The sequence below is a fragment of the Bos mutus genome, chromosome 19, assembly GCF_027580195.1.
Source record: "Bos mutus isolate GX-2022 chromosome 19, NWIPB_WYAK_1.1, whole genome shotgun sequence".
NCBI classification, from domain to species: domain Eukaryota; kingdom Metazoa; phylum Chordata; class Mammalia; order Artiodactyla; family Bovidae; genus Bos; species Bos mutus.
This window is the reverse complement of record NC_091635.1, coordinates 7,094,021-7,111,971: the sequence shown is the minus strand read 5'-3', so window position 1 is coordinate 7,111,971 and position 17,951 is coordinate 7,094,021. Positions and strand designations below refer to the sequence as shown.

Genomic DNA, 17,951 nt, shown 5'->3' with positions numbered 1-17,951 from the left:
GTAGCGAGACATCTCTTGGGCAACAGGGGAAAAGGCACCGTGTTACTGGTTGTATTCAGGTGGGATTATACAAGCGATGAGTGATTTTTACCAGTGGAAGGTTTGGGGGTTTTCTGGGGAAAACCTAGCATGCCTGTGTGTCTGGTGGTCAGAAAGTAAAGTTGATCAACAAATGCCCTTTGGATTTCTTTAGTTTGGTAAATAGAATCCTTTCTCGAAAGTAATGTAAAAAATTAAAGAGTTTAGGGCTTCTTGATCCCCAAAGAAACGAGTCTTCTGGAAATATCCATTTCAAAGGGAACAAAAAACACATTTCATGGCACAGATATTGTACTTCTATTGAAAGAGTTCATCACCATAAAGCAAAAATGCCCCCTTGATGTGATATCATTACATAAATACTTTTTTAAATGAATAGATTTTCTTTTAATAAAACATAATTTGGTGTTTACACACATTTTTATAAATCTGCCAAAATTGAGAGAGCTTTAAAACTTAATATATATACATTTCTTCTCAACTTTCCGGTCTTTAAGGGCCCACTACCTGTCAACGTCTTGACGGGGTCAAAAGGTACCGCTGTGTCTCTACAGAGTTGTAGTCTTTCATCACGGAGACTGACCTGCCGGACTTTGAAGGCTGTTGCTCTATGCGCTTACATAAGCAACTTAGGTTTCTGTGGGGCCAGGAACCTTAATTATTAAACTACGTTTAAGTTGATCATCTCATCATTAAAATTCAGAGTAACTCGTCTACAGTGTGGGTGTTTTTCATGATTTGGCACACGGTAGAGCAAGCAGCGTAGCCAAGATGTTTTTCATGTTGAGCAAAAACTGTAGCAGATGGAGCTGGTGATCGTAAAGCACTTACTTAAAGTGTTCAGAATGAATCAGTGTAGTTTGAGGCCGACACAGCCATCCATACTAAAGGAGTCTGAGAAGCTGAAGAGCATCCTAATAGTTTCTAATAAAATATGTAACAGGCTGAAGAGAACTGATTTTAAATGGCTGTCCCAGTACTGTTACCCTAGCCAGGGCCCTGTACAGTTGTTCTTAGGGTTATAATGTTTAAAAAAGCCTGCGTGTGTGTGTGTGTTTGAAATTATGTGGTAGGATCGCCATAGCTCTTTACATTTGTCTTCAGGTCAGGGCGGTATTTCAGTGTTGCCTGAGTGGGATTAGTTGATCTTTAAGATGAAGTGAGGGAAACCTCACTTCCTTATGTAGAATTTCTGTAAAGCAGGGACCAGCTGTACTGGTATTTTTATTTTTATGTGGTGAAGGAGCTTAAATATGTAATCGTTTCTATCTTTTTTGTACAAATGCTCTCTCTTATACATTGCTTCACAAACTGATATAAAACTTTGGGTAATTTTTCCCTGAGGAAGTGTTGAACCCCATGCAAGCTGTTAGAATGAATATTGAAAGCTTTGATGGGTACTGTTCTAGAACTGCACGGCTTTTTTGTCTTTTTTAAATCATGGTTTCGTTATTTTGTTTATTTACAAATGACTGGATATGTTCAGGCAAGAAAACCCCCCCCCCCAATATTTCAAAATACAGCAGTCTGTAAACAAACTTTATCTACCTTTTCCCTAAAAGACACCCTTTTTCTGTAATTTGTATGGAAATGCAGTGTCGTTTACCACTGAAAACCCTCTCAGTGGTAGGTTTTATCACCACTTTATAGATGGGAAACCAAAATCTTGAAAGTGGTCGTCTGCTCAAGGCCACACAGCTCCTTGTTGGGGAAGTTGAAATTTGAACCCATGTGAGCCTGTCAAATCCTGTCACATTAGGTGTATCCTAAGGGGTCTGAGATCTGAATCGTTGACCTTTGGCTTTTTTTTTTATTTTTTTTTTAAACTATTTGGAAACCTTTAAGTTGGCAGTATAAATGGAAATTTGTATTGCCTTTAGAATAGTCTCAGATTGGGGGTGGGGTGGGGGCAACAGTGAATCATGTTATCAAAATTATATAATATAGAAGGGGTGGAAGGGAGGTTCAAGAGAGAGGGGATATATGTATACATATAGCTGATTCACTTTGTACAACAGAACTAACAACACTGTAAAGCAATTAATAAAGCAACTAATAAAATATATATATATATACAGAAGTATAACGTGGAATCCTCTGAGTTATCATTTGTGAAGAAAGTTCTTATTTCCGGGAATTAAATTTTTTCACAGGTTAGTGATGTCAGGCTATCATGGCGGGGGTTTCTGAAGCCTCGCTGTGTTCTTTTCTGCTCACCTGTGTATTTTTGGTGTGAAAAGTTTGTACTGGAGGTGAATGAGGCCCTAGGGGTGTGTGTTACTTACAAGTAAATTGGACTATAATATTACTGTTCTCTTGACCGAAATAGTTCTTTCAGTTGAAGTATGATATACATATAGAAAAATTATATATCATAAGTGCACAGTTCAGTGAATTTTCACAGGCTGAATATACCCAGGTTTATCAGCTTGCACGTTAAGAAATTTAACTTTAGCGACAGCTCAAAAGCAGCCATTGTGTCCCTTCCATGAAACAGACTGCAATAGTTTTAATTCTTCTTTGCAAACCTCAGACCATTCCTTATCTTTTAGTTCTCTTCCTGATTGTGGCTGTGATCTTACTTTCAGTCTTTTTGCAACCAGAAGAAGAACAAATGAAAGCTTCACTAAAACTTGTCTCTTCCTCCTCTCATAATCTCATCTCTTGATCAGTCTGCTTCCGTTAAACCAAAGTGTTTTGATGGCTACAAAGTCATCACTCGAGGGAATATGGGGGTTGGCATAGAACATGCAGCTGTGGGGTAACAGCTAAAAACATTCCTTGGAATTTTCAAACCAGAATGAAAATGTGGTGGTTGAACTCAATCATCTCTTTTGTTAAGAGGTCATGAATGAGTGAAGGGTGAGTTGCCTGTGTTTCGGGGAAGTAGTGATAGGAGCAGTCTGCTCCTTCTCAGAACTCTGCTTGGGCTTGAGCAGATCACTCGGGGAGGGGTGGGAACCTCATCTAAAGCCACAGCACATTCAGCACGGTCTCTGTAGGCACAGATGCGTCTGGTCCTGGTGCCCTTCTCAGCTCTGCTCTAGACTCACTTATGTCAATTTATGCCCTTCACTGTTTCAAGCATTTAAACTTGATTTTCAGCTCTTAAATTATGCCATCCTGGGCTTTCCTGGTTTGAGTTGTGAAAGCTGATGTGCCTGCTTGGTGGGAAGCCTTGGTCCTCACTCTCTGTGACCCGGGCTTAGCAGGGCCCTTTCTCCTGCGCTCTGTCTCCTGCAGAACCAGTCTGTGCTTAATTTATCGTGTATGGAGATTTAGAGGCACACCGTAGCAGCACCGTGGCTTTCTGGCAAAGCGATATTCTGGATACTAGAACGTTCCCAGAGAACTAAAATTTTAGCCTCCCATATTCAAACATTACACTAAAAATAATCTAAGTGTTGGGAAGTTCCCTGGTGGTCCAGTGGTTGAGATCCTGGGCTTTCACTGCCGAGGCCAGGTTCATCACTGGTTGGGGAACTGAGATTTCACAAGCCACGCAGCCAAAGTGATGATGATGATCTCAACGTATTAGTTCCATATTTCCCTACCTTCTTGGGAGAAGAGCATACTAAACAACATAATTTTGTTAATTTTGTTCTGCAGAAAACCATAGTTCTAAAAGTTTCTAAAAGAGACTCCAGGGGTTGGCCTGGAGTTTCTTTTGTTGTTGGGGTTGTGGGCATTTTTTTAGGGGGAGGTTTGCCTCTGTCTTAGGTGACAAGAAGAATGTACAGTTCCAAAAACTTGGCATGTAGCACCTTTGCTGCAGGGTTATTAGTCACGAATTAAAACTGTCCTTTTTTACCTTACTCTGTTTTTCGGTCCAAACAGGCCATGATGCTTTATGAGATAATTACTAGACCCCATTTTTCTTCTGGCCCTTTTTGGTAGACACGAGAATCCTGGCCTGAAGCTCCTCTGCTCTCGTGCTCTGGAATCTTCTGTGATCCGAGTGGATTAGCCGTGGTGCTCAAGGCCAGACACTGATGTCATTGTGGCAGGGAGCGCCTCAGGAGCCCCTCTGTCTCCAGCCATTGTCTTTGGTGTGCGGGTGCTGTATACTTGCCTAGTAGCAACAGAATGATTTCTCTGTTCACAGTACAGTTTTTGAAAAAAATTTAAGGGAAAATAATGGAAAGAAAAAGGTTTTCATCTGAGTCTGATAGGATTCGCCAGTAGCTGGTTTTTTTTTTTTTTTTCCAGCTATCACATATATTAGCCCTTGCAAGATTTTCTGCCTTGTCTTCTGCGCACTTCAGCTCAGTGACTGACTCTGAGGACTTCAGGTTAGCCAGCATCACGAGTAGGCACCAGCTTTGTACGACTCCTCCGCTGCAGCCTCCTTTCAAAAGTGAAGTCGCTAGGAAGCACCTTTAGTGCAGCTTCACTGTTGGTATCTGTCAGCCTCATCTGTCCTTTCCAAAGTTGTACCTCACTTTGAAATGCCAGTACTACATATACATCAAGCAGCCCAGGTTGTAAATTGGCAGTGAGCCCAGCATTGTTCAGCATCATGAATAAATAATTTTTTCAAGAATTTTACCAGCTTCCTTTTAGAATTTTGCTCCGTAGGATAGATTAACTACCACCGTACTAGTTAGCTCATCAACGTTTACCTGTGTTTGTGTTGTGGAGTTGGCCTCACATTTCAGTTTCTCTTTTTAAGTTAATAGTTTTTTAAAAATGCCTTATACCTTTTGCCTTTTGTTAGAAATCTGGGATTCAGAGAGTGGATTTTATACTGTGCCTAGCTCTGTTCTTTTTCTTTTAATACTCTACAGATAACAGTATCTTGGCCTGACCTGTCCATATAAGTAAGTATTGGAGAGCACCTTCCTTTGAGTTCTGAAAATCCATGTGGTCTTCGCTAGCTCGTAACCTTGGATTACATCACATTTCTAGGTCTGTTTTCACTTTGTAGGATGCAGTGGCTCAGTTGTATGGTCTCTGGGTCTGTCCCCTAATTAGGCTGGTTGGTGTGCTTTGAGCATTCTCTGACTGCCCTTGAGGATAAGGGAAGTAGGACTTGCCGTGTTTCTTCATTAAAATGCGTTTTTGGCACACCAGGGCACACAGCGGTGCCTGCAGGTGGCGGCGTGCCGGTGGCTGACCCACACTCGGGCAACCCAGGGACAGTGTGGGGAGAGCCGGGGTGGGGCCTCGTGGTGGAAGCCGGCTGGAAGACCCTGGGCGGCCTCAGCGCGCGCTTTTGCCACCCGCCTGTGCAGCGACACCTTCCCTGCCCTTCATTCTCTGGTCAGCGTTTGCTGCTCTGCAGAATCTCCTCACAGAAACTCACCTTTTATTTTTCCCTCCCTTTCCTTTTCTGCTGAGGCATTAATGCTAGATTTTTAGGAGCCTGAACTTCTCATTTCCAGAGACAACTCCTAAGTTTCCATAACTCGGCTTGTTGGAAATCACAAGTTTGACGTCCACGTGATCATACTCCAAAAGAACACCTTTTACAAACAAACCCAAAAGGCACCATAATCACCCTCATGGCTTCCCACCCAAGAGTGAAAAGGAAATGACTGTTTTCTCTCCTTGTTTGAATTCTTTTCAGGTTTTGAATGAGGAATGTGATCAGAACTGGTACAAGGCAGAGCTCAATGGGAAAGACGGCTTCATCCCCAAGAACTACATAGAAATGAAACCACATCCGTAAGTTGGGCTCTGCTTGACCATCCAGGGTCAGACACGCCTGCTTGTTTCTAAAATTGAGATCATCGGGATGGATGTCATGCTTTTTACTCTGTTTTCCCAGGGAATTAACAAAGCACGTTGATTTTCCATGTTCGTAAGAATGTATAACGAGAGCATAATAGTCAATGATGGTCTATGTTTTCAGTGATAATTGTCTGTGATCTGCAAATGATAAAAGTTAGGGCCATAATTATTCTTCTGTGAAACCCTTGGTGCCAGATGTGTTTTGCATTTTGCAAAAAATGCCAGATTCTGCGCTTTTTGAGTTTTTAGAACAGGTACTTGTCACATGGTTTTGTATTGGTATGTTTGATTTTCCTATGGGACCATGTCTTAATAATATTGATACCACCAGAGCACAGTACTGGGCCTGTAATTGGTTCTCGGTCAGTGTTACTATAATCACTGGCCTAGCCTCCATTTGAGTGTTCCCACTTCAGAGAAAACAAAAGGCTGCTGAGAACAGTGGGGAAAATTTTGTTTTTAATTCCAGAAGCTTTTATGTTGCTATGTGACAGGGTGGGGTCCTGGGAGCCCTGACAGGCCACTTCCCTCCCACCCTTCTCTCTCCCATCTTGCATCGTCTCTGCTCCTGCCTCAGACACAGTCGTTTTCTTGTATGTCAGGGAGAACTGAGGCTTTCGGTGCTCAGATTAGAATGCCACTGAGACAGAGAAATGGTAGATCTTACCTACTTGTTTTAACAACGGAATGGTAAAGAAGACTTGTAGATGACTGCCCACCTCGAGGCAGCAGCCCATTTGTCCCTCTCCCTCATTGTCACTGTTGTGATGTGTCCCTGTCGCTTCTCTTCCCCCAGATACTGGAGCAAAGATCTTAACCTCCACTTGTCTTACACAGATCTCACATCATCTTACCCAGGCACCATAGAGCGCAAAGGGCCTTGACCATGGTACAGCTCATTCCTCTCTATCCTGCAAATTGAGAAGCTTCCAGTATTTTCAGTTTTAAAACCACTAATTTATGAATCTAGTTCTCATCTTTTTAAATATTTTAGTTGATTGGAGTCTAGTTGATTTACAGTATTGTGTTTTTAGATTCATTTTTCATAAAGGTTATCACAGAATATTGAGTGGAGTTCGCTGTGTCACACTAGGTCCTCATTGGTTATCTGTCTTACATCAGTAGTGTGTGTGCATCCCAAGCTCCTGCTGTGTGAATATGGTTCTCGTTATAAAAGACTAACAGTGTAGAAAACTATAGAGCAATGTGAGTTTCTCCCCATAGATGTACCCCTTTTTCCAGGAAGTGAAGGGACTTAAATGCTCTCTTATGAACCGAATCGGCTCTAAGATGATGCTTTGCCTTCCATAAAACAAGACAAATGACTCCGGAGCTTCCCTCTGAACCATCTGTCAGGTTCATGTTTTGGTCACTGAACTCTTACACAGTTCTCATTATGTGCAGAGACCTGCAGAGTTAGGTTCTGTAGTTAAATTATGTATATAAAATGTCTGCACAATTAATAGGAAGTTCTTTGAGAAATCACATCCAGGAAGCCATCACCTGGAGAGTGAGAGGTGGGTTACCCTTCAGTCTGGCAATGGGAAGAAACCTATTAATGTCTATTCTGTATAGATACAGAACTGTCTGTAATGAAGCATCTGTGGGGTCTTCAAGGAAACTGCTTATGCTTCAAAAAAAAACCCAGCACCTTTTGATGGCTCACTAAATGTTTCATGGAATGATTTACAAGGAGAAAATCAGTCTAATTTGTAAAGGACATTTTTCTAAAATTGTTTGAAACTTGGACTGTCTTGTATCTTTATAGCTATATGAGTTTGATTTCTCCCCACTTCCCCTAAAAAGATACTAGATTCCTTGAGGAATTTTTGTCTTCTGCTTTTATACTCCCTTGCAACTCATGCCTTGCTTCTGCACATAGTAGCTCAGTAAGTAGTTTTGAATTGATACTCAGACCCAAATGCTTGCAGAAAGGCTGGGACCAATTTGTCCATGACAATGAGAGCCAAAGTACTAAATACTCAGAGGCGTTCCATGAAAGAAATTCCTGGCCCCTTGTCAGTGGACTGATAACGTTCATTTGGGGTCCCTGTAACATTAGATTGGCGGGTATTAACATTTAACATTTTAACACGACTGAGCGACTGAACTGAACTGAACATTTAGCCATGCAAAGACCCTGATGCTGGGGAAGATTGAGGGCAGGAGGAGAAGGGGACGACAGAGGATGAGATGGCTGGATGGCATCACGGACACAATGAACATGGGTTTGGTTGGATTCCGGGAGTTGGTGATGGACAGGGAGGCCTGGCGTGCTGTGGTTCATGGGGTCGCAAAGAGTCAGACACGACTGAGCGACTGAACTGATGCCTGGGTTACTAAAATGTTGGTGCAAGTAGTGCTATCCAAGATACTCCAAAAGACAGGCAGAGCGCTACAGATTCCTGGGACGTGCACTAAGCACACTTTTGCATTCTTGTGGCCACTTAGGTTCCATAGTTGCTTTGGGGACTGTGTGGGCTTTTCACGGACTGCATCACAGAATATACCCCTCAGGAAAAGCAGTTGGCCAGTGGTCACTGGGAGCCACGCAGGGCTTCCTACCTCTCGGTCCATACAAGCCAAAAATGTGCACGTCTGTTCCTGTAATCCTGCCTCAAGAGATCCAGGATTTGCTCAAGCTTTTCTGTAAAGGGCCAGATAATAAATATTTTAAGCCTTATGGGCCATGTGCAGTCTCTGTCATGTCACGTATTCGTCTTTGTTTGAATTTTTTAAAATAACCCTTAAATTTTTTAAATAGCCTGAGTAGGTCATACCAAACCCAGGTAGATGTAGGCTAAGGGTCATACATAGTTTGCTGACTTCAGCGGTAGATCCAGTGATAACAAAATCAACTTCAGTTCCCTTTCATTTTTGTATTTCCAGGCTGAAGGGAACTTGAGCAGAACAGCAGGCTGTAATTTTTATATTAAAAAAACTGTGGCTCTAAATCTTTGTTTTTCTTCAGATTGTTTCAGGTGACTTAGGCATTTCTGATCTGACTGTTGAAAATATAGGAAAAGGCCATCCTCCTTGGATAGCTGCGGTTACTGGCCTGATGGTTGAAAAAACCACTCTCATGCCTGCTGGTGTCTCCCCACTATAGGGAACTTCAGAATAATAATTGATCAGGAAGCATCGAGTCCAGGCCCCGTGGTGCTTCCTTCCCAGACTCTGAGTGGAAGGCAAGCAATGCTCATCCATCCGAGTTCTGAAAAAAGAAACCATAGTACAGAAAAGACCACGACCTGAACCAAGGGGTGTGGTTGGCCTTTTAGAACTGTTTCACGAGGCAGAGCTGCTCTGTGAATGGATGTCCAGCAGCACGGGGTCAGAGTTGGCTTCAGAGCTGTGGGAGGGCATGGAACACCCTCCCTCCCCGTCCCCTCTCTCCTGCCTTTTAAAGTTTTTGTTAGGGAGGAAGAGAGAAGTTTAAAATGAAGTATGACCTAATACAGCGTTTGAGCTAACAAATGAAACACAGACTGCGAAATGATTGTTGGCATTAGCGTTGCATGAGTTGTATATACTGGCGTGGATCCAAATATATGCTCTTCACATTAAATGCCTGTGGATGAGCGCCTATGGGATGAAATATATACTTGAATTGGAAGTAAGCTGCTTCTTCCCATGGTATTATAGCATAAACCCATATTTTTAAAAAAGTTTAAACAGTTTGACCATAGCCATGTAATTCCACATAAATACCACCCTTCATTGCATGCATGCTCAGTCATGTCCGACTCTTTGTGACCCGTGGACTGTAGCCCTCCAAGCTCCTCAGTCCATGGAATTTTTCAGGCAAGAATACTGGAGCAGGTTGCCATTTCCTCCTCCAGGGGATCTTCCCGACCCAGGGATTGAACCTGAGTCTCCTGTGTGTGTGTCCTGCATTGGCAGGTGGATTCTTTACCACTGAGCCACCTGGAAAGCCCACATGTCACCATTGAAAGAAATTAGTTATAAACAATGTGAAATGCTAAGCAGGTGTACATGGTACTAAATGTTTTAACTGAGAGTGACAGCTGTTCCTCACGTAGCATCATATCCCTTCTATTGTGAGACATCCTTTCTCTTGGTGGGGGTTGGGGGGGGTGTTTAGTGAAAATAGGAGCAGACACCAGACTCCCCAACTAATTTTCTATCTTTCAGTCGGGATGCTTATAGTAAGGGTGTGTTTACTTTGTAAAACTTTCAGTCAGTACTTTGCATTACTACAGCATTTTTTTTTGTTGAAAATAAAAATTAGTTAATTTTAAGCTGGAGCAAAAAAATACTGCCTCTGTATCTGTATCACCGTGCACCATAAGGGGAAGGTCTAAAAACACACACACCTACCTGCCAACAATCACTGCCTCTGGGGAGTTTGGAAGAAAAGTCTTGCTTTTTATTTTTATTTCACACACATCTAAGCTATTTTAATTTAGATCCATTACTTATACCTTAAAACAGGAAGACAGAAAGGAAACGCCTGCCTGGTGGGAAGATGGCGGGCAGTCTGTGAGGAAAGAGTGTGACTGTTGAGGAGCTTCACTCCACCTGCCTCTCAGCCCCAGGACTGCTGAGGGCGTGTGCGCTGTCCACCCGAGCGCACAGACCAAACCAGAAAGCACCTACAAGGTCGCAGCACCGGGAGCTGTCCTTTCCTGGCTGGCCGTCATTCTGCTGTGTTACTGCCTGATTTCTCTGGTGTGGCCTTCCTTCCGGGCACTGGAGGACTCACCCTCGAGTTCTTTGTAGGCACAGGAAGATAGGTGGTACCAGCTCCCCAGCAGCTTGGCAGTGCGTTGCCTCCAGTGAGGTAGACACAGGGCTGCAGATTTCAGGCCTGTTCGGAGTCACTAATGGCAGCTTCTGAATGCACCCTTCCCAGCAGCCCCCATCTTTCTCTTGGAATTTTAGCAGAGTGTATTATTTCAGATTGAAGGCAAAAGGAGGAGAGGACGGCAGAGGATGAGGTGGTTAAATAGCATCACCAACTCAATGGACATGAACTTGAGCAGACTCTGGGAGATAGCGGCAGACAGGGAAGCCTGGCGTACTGCAGTCCATGGGGTTGCAGAGTCAGACGTGACTTAGCGACTGAACAATGACGACAGTTACTTCAGAGACATCTTGCAGTGCAGTCACGTATAAGTAAGATAGATATGTTAGATGTATAACTTTAGTTATTCTAGTTTGCACATTTAATGCATGTTAGATGAAGTGGGTAGGTCTTTATCAGCTACAACTGGTGTCAATTGCTTTTTTTAAATAACAACAGTAAAGACAACTCTGCACAGAGAACCTTGTTTTCACAGTCATCTGTCCTAATTCGTTGTGGCTTTCCTGTGAGAAGTGAGGCGCCTGTGACCTGAAACTGTTTCAGAGATTTCTTCTCCTCTTCCTCCAGGCCCGCCCTAGCCGCTCCTGCCCTTTTCCATGACTTCTCCCACTTTTTCTTGTGACCCTGGTGAATCAGCACTAGGAGAGGAGACTCTCTAACTTGCTCCAAATCCAACGAGCTAGCTCTGCACCGGGTAGACCATAGCATTCCTGGTGGTTCCTGAAAACCAACCTCTGAGCCATGACGGCAGAGAGAGGCCTTGAGAGGAGCGTCAGCCACAGCTGCCTGCCGGGGCTGCTCCCTCCCAGCCCGAGCCTCTCCCCTTGGTGCCCTTAGAAGTGGCCCAGCTTCTCGGCCTCCTAGCTTTCCTGCCCCGCCTTCTCTTCATCCCACTGTAGAGGCTGCTGCCTTATCAAGTGGCTGCAGGAAGGCCTGTCTCACCTTAAGTGGCTCATTCTGTGCTCCAATCGATAGATCTGGGGTTTCCCCCGGTGCCTTGCTGATGAGTCAGCTGGGGGCCCACTGGGCTTTGGCTCAGGGGGCCCATCTTTAAGTGTCTTCCTCTGTAGAAAGAGTGGCCCATGATTGTGTCTTATGAGTCACTTTCTGGAGAGTGGGGAAGGGAGGAGACGGTACCCCTCACAAGCCGGGACGGGTGTGTACTGACAGGAGGGCTGAGGGGGAGGCCCTTCCCCTGGTGAAGAGTGTGCTGTTACGTTTGGGAGGCTGGACATCCCGTTTCTTTGTGGGGAAGCAGATGTTGACTGGCTTGCCTTCCTTCCTTAGGTGGTTTTTTGGCAAAATCCCCAGAGCCAAGGCAGAAGAAATGCTCAGCAAACAGCGGCATGACGGGGCCTTTCTTATCCGAGAGAGCGAGAGTGCTCCTGGGGATTTCTCCCTCTCCGTCAAGTAAGTATTTCCTGCTCTGACTGCCTGGAATCCTGTCTCCAGCTGATGGATGTTGTGAAGCCAGGGGCCAGGTGTCTGGCTCCACTCACCGAAGGTGGCAACCTGGGGCAGGTTTTGTCTAAACAGCCTGTTTTAAATCAGAAAACTGTATATTAAAATCCTCATTTCTGGCTCCTCTTCAGAATTGTCTCTCGCAGCACTTTAGATGCCCGTGTGGAGACCGTTTTCAGTTGCTGCGCAGCTGAGTGTCAGAGAGGAGACACTTGTCAGTGCTCCCCACTCCCCCCGCCGCACAGTGTCCCCACACACCCGGCTCTGACAGCAGCTGGTCATCAGGTCAGCTGCCTCGTGCACCTTTTCCAGGTGTCCCCCCAAAGGCTGCCAGCATCGGCAAAAGGTGACCATAGGAGTTTGGGGGCTTTTTGCTTTTCCCAGGGGTAAATTTAAATGTGGGAGGGAGCTGGTATGCAGTGGGGGGAGGCAGGGAGTCATACCACTGTGGGGATCATGGAGAATATAAACTGGAACTTTGAGAATTCTCAGCTAATCACTCCCCACCCACGACATAAGGATTTTGACTCCAGTTGTCCTTTCCACATGTGTTTTGACTCTGTCCGTTTCTAGTTAATACTGCAGGAAACCTGCCCCTACCCCCCACTCCCACCCCAGGAATCTTACTGATCACCTCATCATTTATACGATGAAGGGCTGATTAGATTAAAACTCAGATCACTTTAACTATACATTTAAAATGAAGACTGTAGAACTATTTGCCATTTACAAATGATATCAAGATTTTTCCGTTTCAGAAATCAGCTCAATATCTTGTTTCATTTTAGGACCAAATGTGCGGTTAAAGTGTTGGGGTTTTTTTTTTTACTGTAGGTTTAAATCGAAAAATTTTTGTGTTCCTTTTCTCTGTGAAGATGTGGGAGGTGGTTTCAGGTAACGTTTTCAGTATTCTCAGCTACATTTCCAGTATAGTTTGGTTTTAGTCCCATCATGAAAAAATCAAGCCATCTAATCATCAGTTTTCCTCTTCTAGCAATGGCTTTTCTTTTTTCTTCTTAATAGGCTTTACTTTTCTAAAGAGCAGAGTTTATGTTCACTGCAAAATTGAGTGGAAGGTACAGAGGTTTCCGTGTGCCCCTCACTCCCGCATGCGCAGATCAGCGGCTTTCTGACGAGCCTGACTGAACACATGCAAACGAGGACCTGGTGGGCGAGGAGCTCCTTGAGATGGAAGGGTTTTTATGCTTCTCATCAACTTGCGTTTCCTCCTCTTCTTACATCTTACACAGACCCAAGGATAAACCCAACCATGGAAGACGAGGGATACAGGCAGTTAATCCTTGAAAGGTGCCCAGAAGCCCCTGGCAGTTCACGTTTGGTTGTCTGATGACCGTGGTCCCTGCCCATGCTCGCCAGGTGGCCGCCAGAAAGCTCCCATTTTAGCAAATAAAACCTTTAAAGAGCTCACGTTTTCCTTGCTTTAAAAGTAAAATTTGAAACAGGTGTCATAACCACCTCTTAATAACACAAGCACCCGAGCCAAGGAGGTTCAAGAATCCACAGCCTCAGGTTTTCAAGGTGTTGGGCATCTGTGGTGGAAAGACTCCTGTCGTTAACAGCTCACCCCATCAGGGACTCTGTACCCCTTTCAGAAGCCACGTGCTGTGCACAGCAGTAGAGCGCTTCCCTGAGCCCAGAAGTGCCACTTAAATTTGTCCTTCCTCAATAAAGCTTTCTTGCTCATCCACCTTTTTTCTCATGAACTAGCAGTGCAGTTTCTAAGCTCTTTGCACCTGTACTGACTTCCTTCAAGCTCAGTGCTGCCACCTGCTGGGTTGGTTTTAAGAAGTATTTTTGCTTTAACACCCATGATGGGAGGGCGAGGCTCCCGTTTCTTCATTTAGCAGATGTTCATAGAGCATCTTTGGATGCCAGTGGGGACCTTGAGGACTCAGCAGAGAGCAGGACGGGTGGGGCCTTGCTTGAGCTAATGTTGAAGGCAGAGAGCATGATGGTGGTGGGCCATTCCCATTCAACCAGATCATGCTGTTTTTCTGGGCCATTGTAAAGAGAGCGTTTGTCATTTCTCCAGGTGGTAGAGAAGCCTTTGGGGGGTGAGGCGGTGCCTGGGCCTTTATTTATTGTCCCTACATGTCCTTTTCTTTGAGACCTTTTCAGCGTATGTAGAACTAAAATCCCTGATTAGAAAACACAACTTTAAATTCTTCCCAGTTACAGGAGAATTGTTGGAAGTGTGTCCAGTCCCTCCTTTTCTCACCTTATTTCTTACCCTACCTTTTGTAGTCTTCAGATGTCACACAGGATTTCAGTTCTTTTTTTCCATTTGGCACAGTCCACAGCACGTAGAAACTTTCTGTAGGGTGGGGCTTTTTTTTTTTAACAAATGTCTTCAGAATTAGGTTAATAGGGCTTCCTGTCCGGCGAGGATTCTTCCTGTTGTCGCTGGCGGTCATCATCCTGATGGAGGGTCTCACCAGGGAGTCAAGTTGTGCTGCAGTCCTGGTCTCCTCAGCCTGGAAGGGCGTGGCCGAGACACAGGGTCTCCAGGGATCCTGCTTGATGGGCAGGTGGCCGCTGGGCAGCCAGGACAGAGCCCTCCAGCCCCGTCTCACGTGTATCCTCTGCCCCTCCCCAGGTTTGGAAATGATGTACAGCACTTCAAGGTGCTCCGAGATGGGGCTGGAAAGTATTTCCTCTGGGTGGTCAAGTTCAACTCTTTGAATGAGCTGGTAGATTATCACAGATCTACATCCGTCTCCAGAAACCAGCAGATATTTCTCCGGGACATAGAGCAGGTGCCACAGGTAAGCCTCGAAAGAGAGGTTGGGATCATCTTTAAGCAATTAAGAATAGCTCCTTAGGCAAGCAGGTTTTTTTTTTTTTTTTTTTGGAAGGGTTACTTCAGGGCCTTCTATGCTCATTATTAACTCACGTTAAAGATTTGGATTTGAAACAGTTTTGCATTTCGCAGAGGCTGCTTCTGTGAAGCAGTGTGCTGCAAAAGTTACCCTGTGTCTCTAGGACGAGGGTCTTTAACACACCCTCACACACAGTTTGCCTGGAAGTAGACTGTGAGGAAAGTCACACCTGTAAGGGGGTGGGGTCCACACTCATGGCTAAAATCCTACGCCTCACGTACTGGTTAGCACCAGCCTGTTGTGTACAAACTTTACCCTTTCGACTTTCCCTAAGTGACACAGTGATGGGAACTGAAATATTTCCTCATCTGGGATTGTAAGCAAAGCTCCAGGGGCTGTTTCTGCAGTTCTTTCCTGAAGCAGTACCTGCTGCTGGATGCTGGGGCGAGGCTGACCACCTCAGTGGGGACCCTGCGGTGGCTTCCATCATTGGTGAAAGATTACACGACCCCCCAGAGTAAACTCCATAAGAATTTGTGGAGGGGAGGGGAAGTGAGGGGTTGTTTCAGAAGGTGTGGAGAGGCTGGCGCGCGTTCGTTTCCCATCACTGTCCGCTTCCAGGGGGCTGGCCACAGTCGGATGCAGTGTGTGTTTTTTCCCTGCCCTTTTCTGCAGCAGCCAACATACGTCCAAGCCCTCTTTGACTTTGACCCCCAAGAGGATGGAGAGCTGGGATTCCGTCGGGGAGACTTTATCCACGTCATGGATAACTCAGACCCCAACTGGTGGAAAGGGGCTTGCCACGGGCAGACCGGCATGTTCCCACGCAATTACGTCACCCCCGTGAACCGGAACGTCTAAGAGTCAAGAGATTATTTAAACAAAGCGAAAAATTTTAAACACACACAAAAGAATTAAACCCACGAGCTGCCTCTGTCAGCAGCCTGTGAGGGAGCTCAGAACACCTGGTGGGTCACCTGGTGACCGGCTCACTTTGGTTGGAACTCTGGGGGGTGGGAGGGGGAGTTGGATATAACAATGCCAAAACTTACCTATAAATTAAGAAAAGAGTTTTTATTACAGATTTTCACTGCTGCTCCTGTTCTTCCTCCTCTGTCCTTTTTTCATCCTTTTTCCTCTCTGTCCATCAGTGCATGACATTTACTGCCACATATAGTCCTAGCTGATGCCAATAATAAAAGAAAAGAAACCACGTGGGCTGATATTTTCTCTATGCAAAATGTCTGTTTTAGTTGGGAAGACTTCAAATAGCCGCTTCTGTGTTCTGCGTTTTATATACACTCACAGGAGCAGGCAGTCCCTGCCCTTCAGCTTCTGCTAGAGGAGGGCGGGCGGGAGTGGGGGTGACAGGAGGGGTTGGTGCCCCCCAGGGCTTCCTGCGAGCCAGGCCCCAAGCCTGTGTCTTTTCTATATCCATTTCCCTTTCAAGTGGTGTTCCTGAGCATGCTGTTTTTCATAGTGCCTTCTGCCTTATTTCGAGGGTTGCTTCTGAGTGGTGTTTTTTTCCTTGTTTGTTTTATTTTAAAAATAAGTTAAAGACAGTCAGCCAATTTGTCTCCTACTCTGTGTAAATATTTTCCCCCCGGGGAGGGGAGGACAGGGTAGAGAAGAGGAGACAAGCAAGAGGAGGATGTGGGGGTCCTGCCTGTGGGCAGCCAGAGCCTCTAAGGTTCAGCTTTAACATTTGTAGCCCCTGGAGGTTAAGGGAGCCAGGGTGCAGTGGAACCAGGTTGCCGCCTTCCCACGTCTGACTGCATCTGGTGGGGGGTTGGGGTGGGGGCTGGGCCCTTGACCTTGCAGTCTCGGTTGTTATCTGTCCCCACCTTAGTCTCAGACACCCACAGTAACCAGTCTCTGGAGCCAGCCAGTTTCAAGTGCAGGAAAGTCCAAGGAGTTTAAACTGTATCAGGTTCTACCATGTTCTATACTGGGGGAGAAAATGAGCATTTTTGCTTCACCTTTCTTGCTCTGAAAGCTGAGGGTATCCGTTAATGGCTCTCACCTGTTGTGTCCCCTGCCTGACGCACCCAGATGAGCTTCAGGCTGCGTTCGGGAAGCAGCTGGGCGGTTTTTCGTTTCTGCATTCACAGCGGGCTGTGTTCATAGCTGCTCCATCTGGCCCCCCGAGAGGGAATTGTCTCTGTGACGCAGGGGCAGGCGGAAGGAAGGTTGGAACTAGGAATGTTGAGTCCGTGGCAGAGCTCTGTCCGTCCGCCTCCTGCCGGCTTCTTGTCCCTCATGGTGATGCGCCATGAGCATCCTCTCCCCACCCCCCCATTCCCACAGCAGAGACAGAGCCGCTGGGGGTTGGTGGTGGCCTTCAACTCCTGAAGTGGTCAGTCAGCGTCTCTGCTGGACCTGGTCGGGGACCAGGCTTGGCCTGGAGCGCCTGGGGCCCAGGAGGCGCTGCCCTCCTGGACAGAGCATCCGCCACTCTCCACTCGCTTCTCTCCTGATAATACAAGGAATCTCTGGCATTCTGGACCTGGACCATTTGATTGTTTTATTTTGGAATTGGTGTATATCATGCAGCCTTGCAGAACTAAGTTTTGTGTGTATATATTTAAAAGAAAATCAGTGTTTAAAAAGACGTATGTACTTAATCCTTTAACTCTGCGGATAGCATTTGGTAGGTAGTGATTAACTGTGAATAATAAACATACAATGAATTCTTCACTGTATATTTTTTCTTTTTTTTTCACTCCTTTGCCTTAAAGTAAAAAACCTAGAGACTGTTGGGGACTGGGGGTGCTTGTGCTCTTATTTCCGACTCACCTCACTCTGGGGAACCACGTGGGTGTCTTGGGCTCTGGGAGCAGTGATGCCCATGTCATGTTGATCAGAATCCCTGGGAGCAGGTTCCTAGTGTCGAGTCGGAGGCCCCACCCTCAGCTCCGCCTTTGAGGGCACCCACAGGCACACCTGGTGGTTCTGACAGAAGGCATGGGCCACACTTTGAAAACCAGCCCAGATCTAGTACTTAGGACCAGGTGTGGCTGGCCTGATTCTCGTCCCGCCCGCCCACCCCC

General features: G+C 45.7%; 1 protein-coding gene across 1 annotated transcript in view; it reads left to right on the top strand.

Moving 5' to 3' along the window:
• GRB2 (growth factor receptor bound protein 2) overlaps window positions 1-17,603 on the top strand; it is a 67,524-nt gene extending 49,921 nt beyond the window's left edge. Inside the window, exons 3-6 of the mRNA XM_070389063.1 lie at window positions 5,609-5,706; window positions 11,888-12,010; window positions 14,679-14,847; window positions 15,577-17,603. Coding sequence (XP_070245164.1) covers window positions 5,609-5,706; window positions 11,888-12,010; window positions 14,679-14,847; window positions 15,577-15,762 — 576 coding nt within the window. The 3' untranslated portion in view covers window positions 15,763-17,603. The remainder of the gene's footprint in view (window positions 1-5,608; window positions 5,707-11,887; window positions 12,011-14,678; window positions 14,848-15,576) is intronic.
• Window positions 17,604-17,951: the final 348 nt, after the last annotated feature.